This window comes from Tachypleus tridentatus, chromosome 3, assembly GCF_004210375.1.
Source record: "Tachypleus tridentatus isolate NWPU-2018 chromosome 3, ASM421037v1, whole genome shotgun sequence".
Lineage (NCBI taxonomy): Eukaryota > Metazoa > Arthropoda > Merostomata > Xiphosura > Limulidae > Tachypleus > Tachypleus tridentatus.
In genome coordinates, this window is record NC_134827.1 from 8,250,624 (window position 1) to 8,269,276 (window position 18,653).

Below are 18,653 nucleotides of genomic sequence, written 5' to 3' on the forward strand. Positions count from 1 at the left end.
TATCTGATATGAAATTCACACTGCCCTACAATCGGAGAGTAAGTTTGTCAATATCACGTGATGGGGTTTAGACAGTTGTCTGACGCAAACCCGTACACTTGTCTGACAGTAAAATAAACCAGTACAATTTTCTGACAGCACATCAGTGCACTTGTCCGAGAGCAAATCATTACAAGTTTCTTACAGTAAATAGATATGTTTTATTAGCAGTAATGAGTATGGAGTGTGCTATAACTGAACAATGTATTGTTTTCATATTGACTAGAAACACAGTTGACGATATATCATTAAAGAAGTACAAATTTCTTGTGAGTGGAAAATAATTATAACTACGCATATATTACATTTATTAGTAATCACCATTTCTAAATTAACATTGCAATTTACGGAGTCATTTTCCATACTTAATAAAATTGTAAAATTCAGCATTTCTATTGTATAAATATTTATGCTCCAGACTTTCTGGACGAGTGGATAAAATGGAACGTTGTGTTGGAACTATTGTTGCCAAGATTGATGCAATGATTGAAAAAATGGACACCATGAAAAAAGCCAAGGTAAAGAGGAGGGATAATATGAACAAAATTTTGGCTACGGTTAACGAGGTAAAGTTTTATCATCTGTTGATATATTTTTACTAATGTTGAATATTAACTGAAATAATTCATGGCGGTTTGTTTTTAATTTCGCGCAAAGCTACTCGAGGGCTATCTGCGCTAGCCATCCTTAATTTAACAGTGTAAGCAGCTAGTCATCACCACCCACCACCAACTCTTGGGCTACTCTTTTACCTGATGAATAATGAAATTGACCTTCACATAACGCCCCCACGGCTGAAAGGGCGAGCATCTTTGATGCAACTGGGATTCCAACCCGCAACCGTCAGATTATGAGTTGAACGCCTTAACCCACCTGGCCATGCTGGACCAATTCATGGTGTGAGGAAAACACGTAAGTTAAAGACGTCTTGTGTGTGTGAGTGTCTTTTATAGCAAAGCCACATCGGGCTATCTACTAAGACCACAGATGGGAATCGAACCACTGATTTTAGCGCTGTGAATCCGTAGATTTACCGCTGTACTAGCGATGGGCAAGACGTCTTGCTAGAAATGAAATAAAAACTAACTATTTTTCTTATTGAAACTGCGTTAAGTAACATGCCACGTTAATTCGATGTATTAGATGTCAGTGATTTATTGATTTTGTGACTAATAAGCACAAATCTCTCAAAGAAACGTATCTGTAGAACAGTGAAGTCGTAGAAACGAACAAAATTTGTTCCAAATTAAACATAATGGTTTTATGGAATCTCCTGTTATCCTAAAAATATCAGACGTTTTCTTAATGAATACATTAATTATTTTTAAAATTATCTTAACATGAAACTAGTTTTGTTTTCCATATTTAGAGTAAAATTATTTCTGTTATCTGATATGAAATAACCCGAGCGGCGGACCTTTCTTCTTCAGATGCAAACATGAAATAATTATTATCCTAAATATTATGCTAATCTATTCTTGTTTCCCAGATTAACACGAAACAGAGCACGCTTCTATAAAAACAACAATATTCGTTATAAGTTAATAATTATTATTTTGTATTATTTGTGAAATCACATCAAGACAGATACATTCACGTATGAAAACCGGCTATGTGGGTTAAAAAAAGAAAAGATAAATAGAGCATCAAACTGAGTGATTGATGAAACAGTGAGAATATTATACACACACATATATATACACACAAAGAAACTACCAGCCCCAGTTATATGAAAGTTTAAATTAATCTATCAAAAGTACTGAGCTATTTATACCGCCCAGCGTTTCAGTTAAGCTAAGAGCCACTCAACTATAGCATAAGTTAAATTTACATTTTTATTATTTAAGTTACGTTGAAAGCGGATGCTAGTGTGATTAATTTTAAATAATTTAGTGTAGAACAAATTACTTGAGAACTACAATTTGGAACCAACATTATTCACCAACTATATGCAAAAACGGCTCGTTTGGGTTGAGAAAATATTTTATATAGAAGAGCGAACAACGTTTCGACCTTCTTCGGTCATCGTCAGGTTCACAAAGAAAGAGGTAACTGACCGGAAGCTGACCACATGTTTGAAAGGGGTTGTGTAACTGTGTGTCGAAATGTAGAGGGCGGTATTAGATGTTTGAATATATAATTTTATTTATTTTATTATATTAATATAGGTATAAAGGCGTTCCTTTATATTGGTTTATTTTGGGTTTAAGTTGTTGTATAAGTAAGGCTTCTTTAATTTTGCGTTTGTTTATGTTTGTTTCTTTATTTAGTATTTGAGTGTTTTCTATGGTTATGTTGTGTTTATTTGACTTGCAGTGTTCGAAAACGTGTGAAGGTGACTTTTTATGTTCTTTGAATCTGGTTTCCATTTTCCTACTAAGAAATTTAAACCAACGAATTATTAATAGAAGAAATGACATTTATTTTATTCAACAATGTAGAAAAGAACAACTAACCCCTAATTTTGTAAAGGTAAAACTTTCAAAAAATTTTAATACATGCACAAACATTATCAAAAATTTACAGAAAAAACTACTTAAAGCCATGTTAAACACAAAATACAAAGAACTACATGACTTACAAAAACAAAAAATGAACCTAGACCATCAACTGGCATGCTGCATTAAACCAGAGATTTACGGACTTATACAACGAAACATAAACGAAATCAATACTAAGAACGACAGAGACAAAAAGATCTGCCACAACAAAAAACTAGAAAAACTAAGATGCAAACAACAGAAAAGACACAAAAACAACGAACCGTTGACTAACCTCATAATTAACAGATCCGACCGACAATTAAACACAGACGAGATACATCTACTTAACAAAGGACTCAACTTCGCAATAGCACCTAGGTACATTCCAACCATAGAAATCAAAACATGTTTAGAAGACTTAGCCAGGAGACTTGTGATACTTTCTACAGAGAAGAAAAACAAGGAAACAACCAAACACAACCAACAGAAAGAAGACAACTTAGATAATTTTATTGACATCCAACAGCCAAACTTCCCAGGTAAAATTACAAATTTATATTTTCCAGAAACACCTAAAAACAACATCTTAAACGATTTTTTCAAAGAATTTTCTCACAAAACCATCAACATAATTTCACAAAACAGAAAACTAAAAACAACCTTACAAAAGAGACATTAATTCCATTAAAACCTAAAACAAGACAAAACATAAAAATTCTAAAAGCAGATAAAGGTAACGCTATAGTCATAATGAACATGAATGAATACATTCAAAAATGAATAACATCTTATCAGACACGAACAAATTTAAACCAATACACACAAATCCAACAAAGACACACGAGACGCAACTGAACAAAGTACTACTACAAATGAAAAAGCCAACACAATTTCACAAACACTTTATTCCTACCTACGTAAAACCGACTCTCGCACACCGCAAATATACGGCATCCCCAAACCTCATAAACCAGATTGTCCATTACGACCAATAATGTCCACATATGAATCGTTTAATTACAATCTTGGTAAATACATAGCATGGGCATTCTCTAAATATGTAACATCAGCCAGCTCATTCATCAAAGACTCTTTTAATTTCAAGTCTAATCTAAATCAACTTAATCATAAAGCCTTAATGGCCAGTTTCGATGTTATATCCCTCTTTACAGAAGTTCCAACCACTGAAGCCTGCAAGATAGCCTTAGAACTCTATATCCGAGACCCTAACACAACTATAGAAATTCCCAGTAACCAGTTAGCAACCCTCATAGAATTCACCACGATAAAGACCAACTTCATGTTCAACAACCAAAACTATATACAAACAAATGGCCTAAGCATGGGCAACCCAGTATCACCAGTTCTAGCCAATATTTTTATGACACAAGTTGAAACACAAGCAATTAACACAGCATTACATCCACCACTATACTGGTACAGATATGTAGATGACACGGCTGCGGGATTCAAATCTACAGAACACATACTTAATTTTTTCAATCACATTAACTCTATACATCCCAACATTAACTTCACATGTGAACAGGAAGAAAGCAATCAAATATCATTTCTTAACCTCAAAATTACAAGAACTGACACACAATTCAAAACAGAAATCCACCGAAAAATCACCCATACTGGACTATACATTCCTTGGGACTCAGCACATGAAACAAAACAAAAACTCAACATACTAAGAAACCAAATAAACACAGCCATAAAACTATGCTCACCAGATAAAATTAACGATGAATTAGACAAAATAAAACAATACTTCATCAACATCAATAAGTTTCCTCCACAAACCGTAGAAAACATTATACGCACACACCTAGACAAAAAGCAAAATCAACCACCAACTAAAGTAAATACAGCTCACGAATCAAAAAACCACGAAACCATATACTGCTGTATACCATATATTCCTGACATCAGCAAACAAATAACCAACATTTGGCAAAAATTAGTAACAAAATATGACATTCCAGTTAATACCAAATTTATTCAAAAACCAGGCACAAAACTGAGGTCTATACTATGTAAAACTACACTGACAAACACAACACCAACATTATTTATAAAATACAATGTGATAACTGCCACGACTTCTATATTGAGAAACAAGTAGGAAAATGGAAACCAGATTCAAAGAACATAAAAAGTCACCTTCACACGTTTTCGAACACTGCAAGTCAAATAAACACAACATAACCATAGAAAACACTCAAATACTAAATAAAGAAACAAGCATAAACAAACGCAAAATTAAAGAAGCCTTACTTATACAACAACTTAAACCCAAAATAAACCAATATAAAGGAACGCCTTTATACCTATATTAATATAATAAAATAAATAAAATTATATATTCAAACATCTAATACCGCCCTCTACATTTCGACACACAGTTACACAACCCCTTTCAAACATGTGGTCAGCTTCCGGTCAGTTACCTCTTTCTTTGTGAACCTGACGATGACCGAAGAAGGTCGAAACGTTGTTCGCTCTTCTATATAAAATATTTTCTCAACCCAAACGAGCTGTTTTTGCATATAAATTTCTCAACAAGTGGGTTTCTCGACATCACTGATTATTATTCATCTCTGTTTTTTCGTCATTTCAAAGGTCAAAGTTGAGTTTTGTCTGTGGGCGCAGCTTTTCAAACGCAGCGTGGGAAGTAGCTGTTGTAAACGAGACACAGGCGAACGCTGGGGCAGTTCACTTGTTTTGAATTTTGCGCAAAGCTACTTGAGGGCTACCTACGCTAGCCGTCCCTAATTTAGCAGTGTAATACTAGAGGAAAGGCAGCTAGTCATCACCACACACCTCCATCTCTTGTTCTACTCTTTTACCAACGAATAGTGGGATTATACGTAACATTATAATGACCCAACGGCTGGAAGGGCGAGCATGTTTGGTGCGACCGGAATTCGAACCCTCGACCCTCGGATTACGAGTCGAACGCCGCAACACGCTTGGCCATGCCGGGCCCGCTGGGGCAGTGTATGTGTGTGTGTGTGTTTTTATAGCAAAGCCACGTTGGGCTATGTTCTGACTTTACCGAGGGGAATCGAACCCCTGATTTTAGCGTTGTAAATCCACAGACTTACCGCTGTACCAACGAGGGATCTCTCTCACAGAAACAATATATGATACACGAAATCCAGAACACATGGGCGAAACCCCCTAAATTCTGCTCTGATTCAGACAGTAAATGATGTCTCATAAATACAAGAAAATTGTTACTGTTATTTTAGTGTAAAGCTACACAAGATATCTGTGCCCTATCCACCGCGAGGAATCAAAACCCGGATTTTATCGTCTTAAGTCTGTTAAATTACCACTAATTTACTGGGATATACAGTTTAAAGTAAAGCGACTTGGAATTACGTTATTTTAATTATGTACTGTAAAACTGAACTTATTTTCTGTTTGGCCCCTTATACTTCTATGAACATATGTCTGTGATGGTTTTATTTTTTTACGTGTTCTACAGTAATTCCTGTACGTTGAACTTGAAAATGATATCCATATTTCTCTACCAGGTTCACATTTTTCACAAAACGACATATGTACTTTTATCTAAGTGAATCATTTTTGGGTCACATTTTGTTGTTTAAAATGTTGACAACCACTGGCTTTAGATTTCTCTATATCAAACGCGACGTGAGTCTTAGCGATAGTTCTAAAACCCACAAGAAACAAACGCTAGCATATAAACGATTAACAGGCCGCATGAAGTGTCATTTGTGGACAGTATTTGTTTGTGCGTGATTTTATTGACATTATTATTTCTTTTCAGTGTCATTTATTCGTCGCTATGGCAACAATAAGTTATGTAAATGACTTAGACATTCTGTTATATTTGTGAGAAATTTGTTGTAAAAAACAAAGACAAAACATTTCAGAATTCGTCAATAAAAAAGCATATAACGCGTATTTTGGAATAAAACTTAGGAACCAAGACAAATCACGGGCTCTGCACAAACTATGCGCTTTTTGTGCCGAAATATTGAAACAATGGACTATAGGTAAGAAAATGTTTTTGCATTTTTGAATTTCAGTGTATGACGTGAGCCTAGAAACCACGGAGATGACTGCTATTTTTGCTTATGTAACGTACAAGGCTACAACACTCAAAATTGAAAAGAAATGTATTATCTAATCTTCAATTTAATGTAAGACCTGTTGCTCATGGACCTGATGTACCTGTACCTACTCCACCAGAGACTTTTGATGTAGTTTTATCTGATTCTAAATCTGATGTCAATATAAATAATGATAGGGGTTGATTTGAGCCTGAAACGTCTGGTGAACCACAACGTTCACACCAGGTGAATTTAATAATTAGACAAGAGATTTGGACCTTACAAAGAATTCTTAAGAGATTGTGAGGTCCAGACTTCGGACTAAGGACTCGCCTTCTCCAGAAATTTACTGCTACAGAAATTGTGAGAAAAGGTTTATACCATACTTTCTCAAGTAGGTTCACTGGTTCATTAAAACAATATTGTTCAATTAATATCAATAGTAGGAGTTGCAGTCTATGAAACAAGGGATTGGTGATTGTTCATTTATTTCTCTAAAAGAAGTCTATAAGGTGTTCTTCTTCACAATGGATCTGTTTCTATTGCTCATTTGGTTCACTGGAAGAAAACGTACGAAAATCTCGAACTTTTTTCTTAATTAGCTTAAATACAAAAAACACGGTTGGCTACTTTGTGGAGACTTAAAAGTCCTTTGTATGTTGTTGTGTCAACAATCCGGTTATACAAAATTTTCATATCTTTTGTGTGAATGGGAGAGCAGAGTACGAAATCAGTACTGGATAAAGAAACAATAGTTATGCAGAGTTAGTCTGATACTAAGATCAATAAACATTGAACATAAAATTTTGGCTGACACAAAAAAAGTCCTATTACCTCCCCTTCACATAAAACTGGACGGGATAAAGCAGTTTGCAAAGGTCTTACACAAAGATGGCGACTGTTTCAAGTATTTATATGGGCAATTCCCAGCTCTTTGAGAAGCGAAACTTAAAAAATTATTTTTTTTTTAGTTGAGCTCCGAATTAGAAAATTAACTTTGGATAAACGGTTCGAAAAAAAAGCAACAAGAAAAGTTGAAATAAAAACGTTGGCTGCTTTCAAAGATGTTATTAACATATTTCAAGGAATCAACAAGAAAGAAATTACGGAAATATTGTAAATAACATGCTTAATAAATACAAAGAGTTGGGTTCTAATGTGAGCATGAAAGTTCATGTCTTACACTCACATATTGACCACTTCTCTAAAACTTTCAGTGTTGTCAGTGAAGAACAGAGGGAAATGTTTCATCAAGACAACAGAGAAATGGAGACATCAGGAAAGATGGAACACCAGCATGATGGCTGATTATTACTGATCATTGAAACGATATGCTCCGGACTCATCGCATAAAAGAAAGACTACAGAAAAAAATCAGGATGAATGAGGATGGTTACCTGCTATAATTTATTTTTGACGAGCCTCCAATTTATTATGTTATGTATTACAATTTGAAATAGTCTGAAACTGTGTTAAATCATTATATAAATTTAAATGTAAATTAAATGTAGAGATGTATCAAATTTATGACGTTTTCCAACAAAATTGATACAATTTTTCTTCTTAACACAAATATATTTTAATATACAAACAATAATACAATTTATAATAACTATTATTACAAATAATGACTTGTATACAAAAGTTTTACAAATTTACAAACAATAATGAGTTGTCTATCCGATCTGGTACTTCCTTGATATCTTTTCGAGGGTTCACGACGAGCGAATTCATTGTGAGTTGATATAGGTACAATGCACTTAATGGAGAGCTAGTTAGCTTTTCACACGTGATTTTTTCACAGTTGAAGTTATGCAATGTCTTCGTAAAAATACTAACGTCTGAAGTTAAAGGTTTGTAATGTTCGAAATCTATAAGAGTTTTACATCAAATATCTGTAGCTTCGCAGTTAATAATTGTTAATCGCAGTTAGAGCTTCCGAGTTTATAGTATACTCACTGTAGCAAACCAACAATATGTATTGTTTTTCTACGCGTTGCGTTGGTTATTTTTTATGAGCTTCAGAAGACAGTTCCTAGAAAGTTCAGCTAAGTCAACAATACTACTATTACATACACATATAGTATATTGTTGATTCTTACGTTCGAGACTCCTCTACAACTCTAGTAAATAGGTGGGAATTTCGCAATACATATTTAACAGTATTTAACTGAAACAAACATCGCATATGAAAAATCAATATATAATAATAAATCCGTTACAGGATGCTTATTCGTTTAACATCAACGTTCTTTCCTTTTTTCAGTTTGTATTTTTGTTAAGAAGCATAATAATTATAAAGATTCATTGTGGTAAAAACAAACAATAATTTGATCTAAGTAAGGGGTGCTTTTTCTTTCCCATTTATAAGAAATCGTACGTGACGGAAAAAAATATTATTTTCCAAATCTACATAGCTGAATTATGGAAAAAACTGTTATTAAAATCAAATCGACTTTAGCGAAGTATAAATCCATAGGCCTATGTAAGCATCAATCAGTTAAACTGAACAAAGTGTAATGTAATGAGTTTGGAAATAATTCGATTGCAATTAAAGAATAAATAAGCCCGAAAATTATATTGTATTATTTAATACCTATTTTATTTTGCTGATTGATACTTAGAGCGAAGAACTGAACGACAAGTTCAAGTGGCAGCAGTTGGAGAAAATGCTACGCGAAGAATTACAACGTAGGGATTCTGAGGCGTCTCTAAAAACCACTGTAAGTAAAATCCTTATTTTGTACTGCTAAACTAAAGAGAAGGTAGCCAGTCAGTCGAGCCTAAAGTCAGCTTTTAGGATACTGTTATCTTACCGAACATTATGAATTCATCATGTTTTGCTTTAACTCCTACGCCTCATTCGGCTGACATATATTTTCTTTTCAATGTCAAATTTAGATGTTCGGATTAAAAAAATCAAAACACAAAAACAACCTAAATTAAAATAAGTTCATATTTTCAATTAAACACCGATAAAACCATAAAAATTTCGACAGGTGGACCCAGGTTTAGCCCTGATGAAAGAAAATCGATCTGTCGAAGACTAAAATGCAATGTAGATGGATCAATATTTAGTTTTCGTCTTTCAGTCAGTTTAACATCCTATTAGGCCCGGCATGTCCAGGTGGTTAAGGGACTCGACTCGTAATCTGAGAGTTGCTGGTTCGAATACCCTTCGCACCAAACACGCTCACTCTTTCAAGAAAGAGGGCGTTATAATGTTACGGTCAATCCCACTATTCGTTGGTAAAAGAGTAGTCTAAGAGTTAGCGATGGATGGTGATAAATAACTGCCTTTCCTCTAGTCTTACACTGCTAAATTAGGGACGACTAGCGCAGATAGCCCTCGAGTAGCTTTGCACGAAATTCAAAACAAACCAAACCAACTATCCTATTGTACATTACAGTTAAAAATTTATATGCCCAATTAAAATGATTAAATTTAAATAAGATATAACTGTTATTCCATCTTATACTTTTAATAATAGACTGATGTAATACAACTATTTTTGTATTTGTTTCAGGATAAATACGATAAATAGTAACGTGACTGTCCGTGGATCTGGATTTTATATGAACAAAGGCTTCTTTATCAGCATGTTGTGTGTTCACTTACTGTTGAAAGCTATTTATGATCTTTTTCTCTTGAAGTGTGTTTAAATATGAAAAGTTCTGGAGGTTGTATCTAAGAGCATTTTCTTTGCTATTTTTATCTACAATCTAATATTATTAAGATTTATAATTTCGTTTCAAACATTTCGACATGCAAATGTTTTATTAACACTTTAAATCTTTGTTGATTCGTTGTATTCTAAAATGTTTAAGATAATCTACGTTTGTGTTGACTGTAGTGTTTTACACTGTTATTGCTTGATTGATTGTTTCACAGAATGTTAGATGTGTCATCATTGATGAATTAAACAATATTCATTGTAAGTCAATAATGAAAACCATGTGATAATTTGCTTTTTTGGACACAAGTGCAGGAATAAAAAAAATCTTACTTGTACTGTATATACATACTTTATCAAACTGAAAGTTAGTGTGAAAAAGAGTGAAAATGGTTGCACAGTAATCCAAGAGAAACTTAAGTATTACATCATATAAAGGCCTAAATGAAGAATATTTAGCTGAATAACGGGAGGTGTTTTATTCAGTTGATCAACAACCAAGCCTAAGGGAGATAAAACACAGAAAGTGGCAAATCTGTGACCGTGTTTATTGGAATAGTTTCACAGATAGGTCACTCTCCTGCAATCTAGGTAACGTCTCTTCCTTTCCACTATATATGCGATATCGCTTCGTTTCAGAGTTTCAAAGTTATGTCAAAGGACTTGCCATAGCATTACTAGATTTGTTGATAGTTTGGAATTAACACAAAACTACGCAGTGGGCTATCTGTGCTCTGCCCATCACGGATACCAAAACCTTGTTACTCGGGTTATGAGGCTGCAGACATACCATTGTGCCACTAGAGGGCGCTAGATTTGTTAAAATCTCTATAGCTACTTTATTGCGATCCAAACTTGGTGAGAGCCAAAACATTCACTTTTATTCTTATTTCTTTCACTTGCTAATTTTACTACTTTTAATTGACAGTTAATTTGTAACGTTGGTAAACACGGGAAATAAGAATTTGAAGTTTAAAAATGGTGTTAAAAGACTGATTGAAATAAAATGATCGATTAGAGGCTTCGAGTAAACATTTTTCTTCAGATATTTCCATCGTCTTGCCAGTGCAACTACCAGACAAAATGTTTACTCAAATAATTTTACATAAATCTGTAACACTTATTTTCAGCTCAGCCACACTATAACTACAGCCCAGCATATTCAAATGATTCCACAAAATCATTTTTCAACCATATATTTTATCCTGTAACGTATACACTTGGAGTGTTCATTTACATTTCATTGAAAAAAATAGCCGTTTTCTTTTTAAAGTGAACTGAGGTTATTCAAACTCTTACAATAATTTACAAAGAGGATCACTTTAACAGTAAATGTTGCACCCTAAACAATTCACTGTATAATGTATGTTAAATTTACAACCGTATCTCTTGCTACTTTAAATGATTGTTTTCTATACTTTTCTTACATTTTTTCTTTTTTTGTTACTCTCAAACCAGTTGTATTGCAATCTTTTATGTGTCATTCATGGTTTTGAACTTCTAGGTTTAAAAGAGCTTTAAATATAAGAATAAGTTTTATTACTTTGAGAGGGAGCTTTTATAAAAGCTATGCAAAGTAAGAAGTAATCTTTTGTGTTGTTCATTTAGATACGTTGAGTATTTATTAAGGAATAACTAAATATTAATCTAATTTTAGTGAAAAGTTTAATAATAGCTTTGGAAATACACCTAGACTTAACTTACAATATAATTTTTATGAACACTAATAAAATCTTTCAATACCTGCACCCCTTCCAAATATTTCTCACATTTGTGAGTGTCAAAATTCACATATATATCTTAGCCGAAAGGCCGATCTCATTATGCAGTATTGATTTTAAAGGCTTGCTTGGTTTCGTATTTTTCTGTGTTTCGTCACATTTTTATGTTGCTTCCTATTTGACGCTTTATTACTACCTGAGATGTTTCTACGAAATAATTGTGTTTACTTTAAAATTGCCTTTGTATAATAGTGAAGTAGAAATAAAACAAAACTTTGGATGTATATGTTATTAGTTTTCTTAAAGTGTGGTTGCAAGATTCATTTCCTAAGCTAACGCGTTTGGATTTCTAGTAATGGTAGTTTCAAACTGAAGTTTCTGTTTAACATATTTTAGGGACTTATAGTTGAAGATTGTTACTTAATGTTTGTTATTTGCATATTGTAAACACAGATTTGAAAATAAAATATTGCAGGATAATTTAACAGTTTAACTTCTAGTTTCATTTCCTCAAAGTTATTGTTTATTCTAAGCAGTTTTAACTTAACATGTTTTTAGTAAAAGGAACGTAGAACAAATTATTGTTGTTTTGAATTAAGCACAAAGCTACACAATGGGCTATCTGTGCTCTGCCCACCACAGGTATCGAAACCCGATTTTTAGCAGTGTAAGTCCGCAAACATACCGCTGAGCCACTGGGGGGTAATGCAACAAATATTTACAACATCACAATACCAAAAGATGATTATAATATATATAAAAAAAGGCAGAACGCAATATGTAATAAAATCAATTTACTCTATGGTAAGCGAATTTGAATTGCATTACATTGTTTAGAATTACAGTACTCGAAAGAAAAAAGGCTCGGAATCTTATATTAAGGCTACTGCACATCTACAGTAATACTAAAACATGTACTACCAACCTTACATTAAACGTGACATGGTAATATGTATACATACTATAACATCAACGTAAGTTGTTATTTTCGTTACACATTTCGTTGATGTTATTTACTGTGCTTTTTGTGTGTTTTTTTTTACACTCGAGATTTGTAATTTAACAACTTTTCCACAGATAGCGCTGAAAATAAAATGGGATGAAGCGATGGTATTAAAAATATTTGTAACAAGAAGAATTAAATGTTGACAAAACGCAAAATGAAGTTTAAGCTGAAAGTATACCTAAAATAATGATTCGCAGACTCTGCATAACCGTGACAACAAAAAAGAATTTTTCTATGACACCACTACTGAGAAGTTATTGTAATGACCTTTATCTTAAACAAAAAGCGATTTTTACCAATATCGTTAGCCATAATATTTTTTAACATTTGTCTGTAGACTTATTTTCTATTTTATGTAACAGTGTTCAAAATTAGAAAAAAAACAAAAAAGAACAAAGACGAAACTCATACAGTCACAAAAACTTAAAATAAAAGATGAATTTGTTCATATAGACAGCCTACTATGCTACGAAAAAGCCAGGTATATAAAAAAACATTACATCTCAGTGGTATTAGACAAGAGGATATTTACTTCAAACTTGAATTTCAATATCACTTAGTAGCGTAATATTATAATAAATAATACAACTCAGTGGTACTAGACAAGAGGATATTAACTTTAAACTTGAATCTCAGTATCACTTTGTAGCGTAACATAGATGGTGGCCAGTGCTGAAGCAGCGACTCGTTTTGTTGCTTGCTTAAAAAGTAAATTCAAATAAAAAATAATAATAATTGATAAGATTTTCAATTAATTAAAATGTTCAAACTATGAAAAGACTAAAAGTTAATTACTACCAGTTAAGAGGACGTAACCTTTGTTTACTTACAAAACATATGCAGCTTGAGTTTTGAAAGACTATCGTATTTATCATCTAATTTTATTTGAGGGATAATGCTGTTGTAATGATGCTATTGTATACATATATATAATGGTGGATTAATAACTTACAAAGCAATATCATACGAAATATTCAAAACCCAAACACTCGATAACTCAAGGAATAATCCTAAGTGAAGAAATTTGAATTATATACATATATAGTCACAATATTTACTACAGAGTGTCAACAAAAATGTTCGCAGCAATTATAGAACGCAAAATATATTTCTAGTTTTCAGTTATGCTTAATAAATATGAGAAATTCCCTTTCCCTATAACTGCAAATTTTATAAATTTTTGCTGCTTTTTTTTATCATATTACACTATGTAACAAAATTTTTACTTTTTCTTGTTCCTGGGCAAAAAGTGTTATCCTAAAGGCAATGGAAAAAAAACCTATTTTTCTTTTCAAAACTTGCTTTTATGACCTGGGTAATGAACTTTTCAAATTTAAACATTTTCCAGAACATTTCAGGTAGATTCAATGTTGAGCAGCTGATATAGAATTTTTGCGATCTTACAAGAATTTTTAAGAATTTTCTAGAATGTTGTAAAACTTACGAGAATTTTCTAGAACTTTCCATAGTAATATATATATATATACAGAGGCTCACCACTCACCACTTCAGTTTAATTCTAGCTGCCTCAGTGAACACACAGACATATCTGATTTTATCAGAGATGGCATCAAGAAGCTGCAAGCATTCTCCAGACGCATTTTGCTATGTATGTGGCCAATTTATCAAGACAAGAGCGAAAAAGTACTCTGTGATAGCATCTGCTAAAATGTTATGAAGCCTACAAGGCATATTTCGGCATGCCTGTCGGGGATCAAGACAAACCCTCATTTTACCTGTGAGCACTGCAAAAAACTCTAGAAGGTAAGGCGAACAATTTTTGCTTGCTTGAATAGTAAAATTTTATATTATACAGGGACACCCCAGCGCACTACAACAGGAAGCACTGGCCACAACAGACCGAGTTCTCTGTGAGGAGGCACAATGTCAAGTGTGAGCCACTAGTGGACCTCCAGAAAGTGTTGTTCCCACCATTGCACATAAAACTGGGTCTTATGAAACAATTTGTCACAGCTCTTGATAAGGAATTTGCAGCCTTCAAGCACCTTCGATACTTCTTCCATAAGCTCTCTGAGGCAAAGCTCAAAGCTGGTGTCTTCATTGGACCACAAATAAAGAAGATCCTGAAATGAACAGAATTCCCCAAGAAGCTCATTAGGAAGGAAAAAAAAGCTTGGGGCAGCTTTGTCGCAGTGGTTAGGGGCTTATTGGGCAATCACAATGCCGAAAAGTATGTGGAACTGGTTGAGACTCTGGTGAAAAATTACGGTAAAATGGGCTGCAAGATGTCCCTGAAAGTCCATATCCTTGACGTTCATCTTAATAAATTCAAGGAGAACATGGGCGCATACTCAGAGGAGCAAGGCGAGGGCTTTCACCAAGATATACTGGACTTTGAACGCCGCTACCAAGAAGCGTATAACTAAAACATGATGGGAAACTGTATTTAAGAGCTGATACGTGAAAGTGATTTACAGTACAGTCGCAAATCTCGAAAAACTACTCACTTCTAAACATTTTTGCATAACTTTAGTATAAATACATGTAAATCTTGATTCATATGTCGTTTTATTCAGACCTCATGTAAATGAAAATGTGCAAATTTGCCCATTTTTACATAGAAAATAGGTTAATTTCTAAATTTCATTATCCAGGTCACAAAAGTAAAGTTTGAAGGGAATAATGGCCAATTTCTATATTTTTACAACATAAGCAGTTAAGAAATAACACATTCTATCCAGGAACAAAATTCGTATTACATAGTGTAATCTATAATTTCGCGCAAAGCTGCACGAGGGCTATTTGCGTTAGCCGTCCCTAATTTAGCAGTGTTAGACTAGAGGGAAGGCAGCTAATCATAGCCACTCACGGCTAACTCTTGGAATACTCTTTTCCAAAGAAAAGTGGGATTAACCTATACATTATAACGCCCCCACGGCTGAGATGGCGACCATGTTTGATGTGACGGGGATTCGAACCCGTTGGATTATGAGTCAAGCACCTTAACCACGTGGCCATGCCAGGCCGTTTATGTGTTTGAGAAACACAATACATTTTCTGGCTAAACTTCACTTTTATTTCCCATGAAACATTACGGTTTAACATTATGAGCTTCAATTACCAATAACGTTTACACAAGTGTCCAAGAAAAATAAGAAAGACCATGGAGAAGTGTGAAAGTGTTTATTATCATCATCAAGTGCCGTGCTTTGTAGCGTAGGTGACATTGTCTTTCCTCCTTTCCCAGGCACTTATGAGTACATCAGTCCCCCACTTTTTTGTGTAGTCAAATTGTTAAACTGTTCACGCGTAATATATAACTAAAAAAACAAAAAACTTAAAGATATCACTAATTCAAATCTGCCTTCTAAAGATTTGATCTGAAATTACTTCCTGTTGGTCATCAAACTTTCTGAACGATAAAGATAATTTAAAGTTAATTGTTTAAAACAATATAATTTTGTTTTATAATTACGTGCAAACTAATTGTCTAAAGCAGGGATGGGCAACTCTATGGCCACTGGCCTCATGTAGCCAGTGCATAGCACAAACGTGGCCAGCTCATCTTTTTCCATTATTTATTTTTTTAAACGTAAATTTGGTAATCAGCAACTTCACTGCGTCACGTCATCGCTAATGTCGCGCGCTTCTTCACTGCCACAGACTCCGCTCATTTTGTAACGTCAGTCTGGTTTAAATGTTTGTTATCGAGTGTGTGTTGTTTTGCATGCGCTTGCAAACATATTTTTATTGTGCAACTTTCAAGTGTTTAAATATATTTTGTTTTGAATCCCATAATATGGATCAGTGAACAGCTCGAAAACAAAAGAATCCAGATGATGGTGAACACTTAGAAAATAAAGACAATTTAATTGATTCTGGAATTACTTCCGAAAACAGTATGTTGCATGACTGGAAAAACATGAAACGAGAATTTAATGAAAGTTGGGAGTTGAAATTTGTAGTGATTGAAGCAAATAATGAACCAGTGTGTTTTTTGTGCAACAAAGTTTTTAGGAATAATAAAGTATACAACCTTAAGGAACACTTTTAACAATTTTCACAACGAATTTGATGTAAAATTTCCAGTTTATAGCAAAAATCGTATGAATGAAATTATCCGCTGAAATCTGAAAGCACAACTTCATGAACAAAAGGGAGGCCTAAAAAGACTTTTATCATCGATAAAACTAATTATGTTAGCTAGCTATAAATTAGCTTGGATTCTAGCTCAAAAAAAGAAATAATTATCTGATGCTGAACTAGTAAAAGAAATATTGATTGTAGTCATTGAAACTGTTGGAGAATTATGATTTTAAAATAAAAGATGATATTCTTCAAAAGGTAAATAATTTGCAATTAAGTCGAAAAACAATTGTCCGAAAAATGCTAGAGTTAGCAAAAGACATAGAAAGTCAGTTGCTTGAACAACTAAAATACTGTTTGTATTTTTCTTTAGCACTAGATAAGTCAACAGATGTTAGTGGTACTGCACAGTTGATATTTTGGATTCGATATGTTACTTCAGGTCTTCAAGTGAGGGAAGAAATGTTTGGCCTTTGTGGATTACGAGATCGAACGTATGGAAAAAACATCTTTGAAAAATTTTTTGAAATGGCAAAATAATTCAATCTGTATTTTAAAAAAACTGATTTCTGTCACAACAGACGGTTTACTCGCGATGACTGGGGCGAAATTAGGATTTTTTCCTCTTTTAAAGCTGCATTTAATTGAAAATAATGTGAAGTACATGCTGCCATCTTTCCATTGCATTTTACATCAGGAAAATTTATTTGCTCAGATGTCTAAAAGTGATGAATTGAAAAAATGATGGACATTGTTGTAAAAATTGTGAATTATATTAGAAATGGAAGCTCTTTCATTCATCGACAGTTTGTTGAGTCTTTGAAGAAAAGCAGTAACTATACTTTTGATTATCTTATTACTTTTGCAAATGTAAGATTGTTAAGTAGAGGAAAAGTCTTGGAATGATTTACTTCCTTATTTCCTCAAATAAAAGAGTATCTTGTTGAAAAGTGAGATTGAAAATTTCCCTGAAATTGAAACTTTGTCATGGGAGTGTGATTTGGACTTTCTGTGCGACATGATGGCTCACTTGAATTATTTGAATACGAAGCTTCAGAAAAGAGGTGAAATAACAAGCGAGCAATTACAGTCTGTTCATGAATTTCAATAAAAGCTAAACCTCGTTGCAGAACAATTATAAAAGGATGATTTGACACATTTTGCGAAGTTGAATAGTTTTCTAGAAAATAATGACTATAATTTCTCTGATGCTAAAGATGATCTCTATGTAAACTGGATCAAAAATCTATCTCAAAAATTTGAATGACGTTTCTCCGAATTTAAAAATTTGAAATTGATATTTGAATTTTTGCATGATCCATTTTAATTTGACTTAGGAAATTACATCTTTTTTGTCTTTGGATAAGTGTGGATTTGAAGATGAGATGCTTACCCTGCAAAATGTAAAACACATAAAAGATAAACAAAAATGTTCTATCAGATAGATGTGACTCACTATTTTGATAAATGAGAGTCTTCCAAATTTAAGATAGCAATTTCAAAATAATTTTCCATGTTTGGATCCACATGGGTGTGTCAATCAACATTTTCTACGCTAGATTTTCTCAAGCGTAGTTACAGATCTCGGCTTA

The 18,653-nt window shown here is 33.4% G+C and overlaps 1 protein-coding gene across 5 annotated transcripts in view; it reads left to right on the forward strand.

The window, feature by feature from the left end:
* Positions 1 to 18,653, forward strand: part of LOC143246295 (polycystin-2-like protein 1) — a 66,143-nt gene that overhangs the window by 38,961 nt on the left and 8,529 nt on the right. Inside the window, exons 14-16 of one of the 5 annotated variants that reach the window (XM_076492766.1) lie at positions 458 to 605; positions 9,238 to 9,336; positions 10,141 to 12,479. In XM_076492766.1, the coding sequence (XP_076348881.1) occupies positions 458 to 605; positions 9,238 to 9,336; positions 10,141 to 10,158 (265 nt within the window). In that variant the 3' untranslated portion in view covers positions 10,159 to 12,479. Of the gene's footprint in view, positions 1 to 457; positions 606 to 9,237; positions 9,337 to 10,140; positions 12,480 to 18,653 lie in introns of those variants that run through there. The other 4 variants (XM_076492768.1, XM_076492764.1, XM_076492765.1 and 1 more) reach the window with 4 other exon arrangements.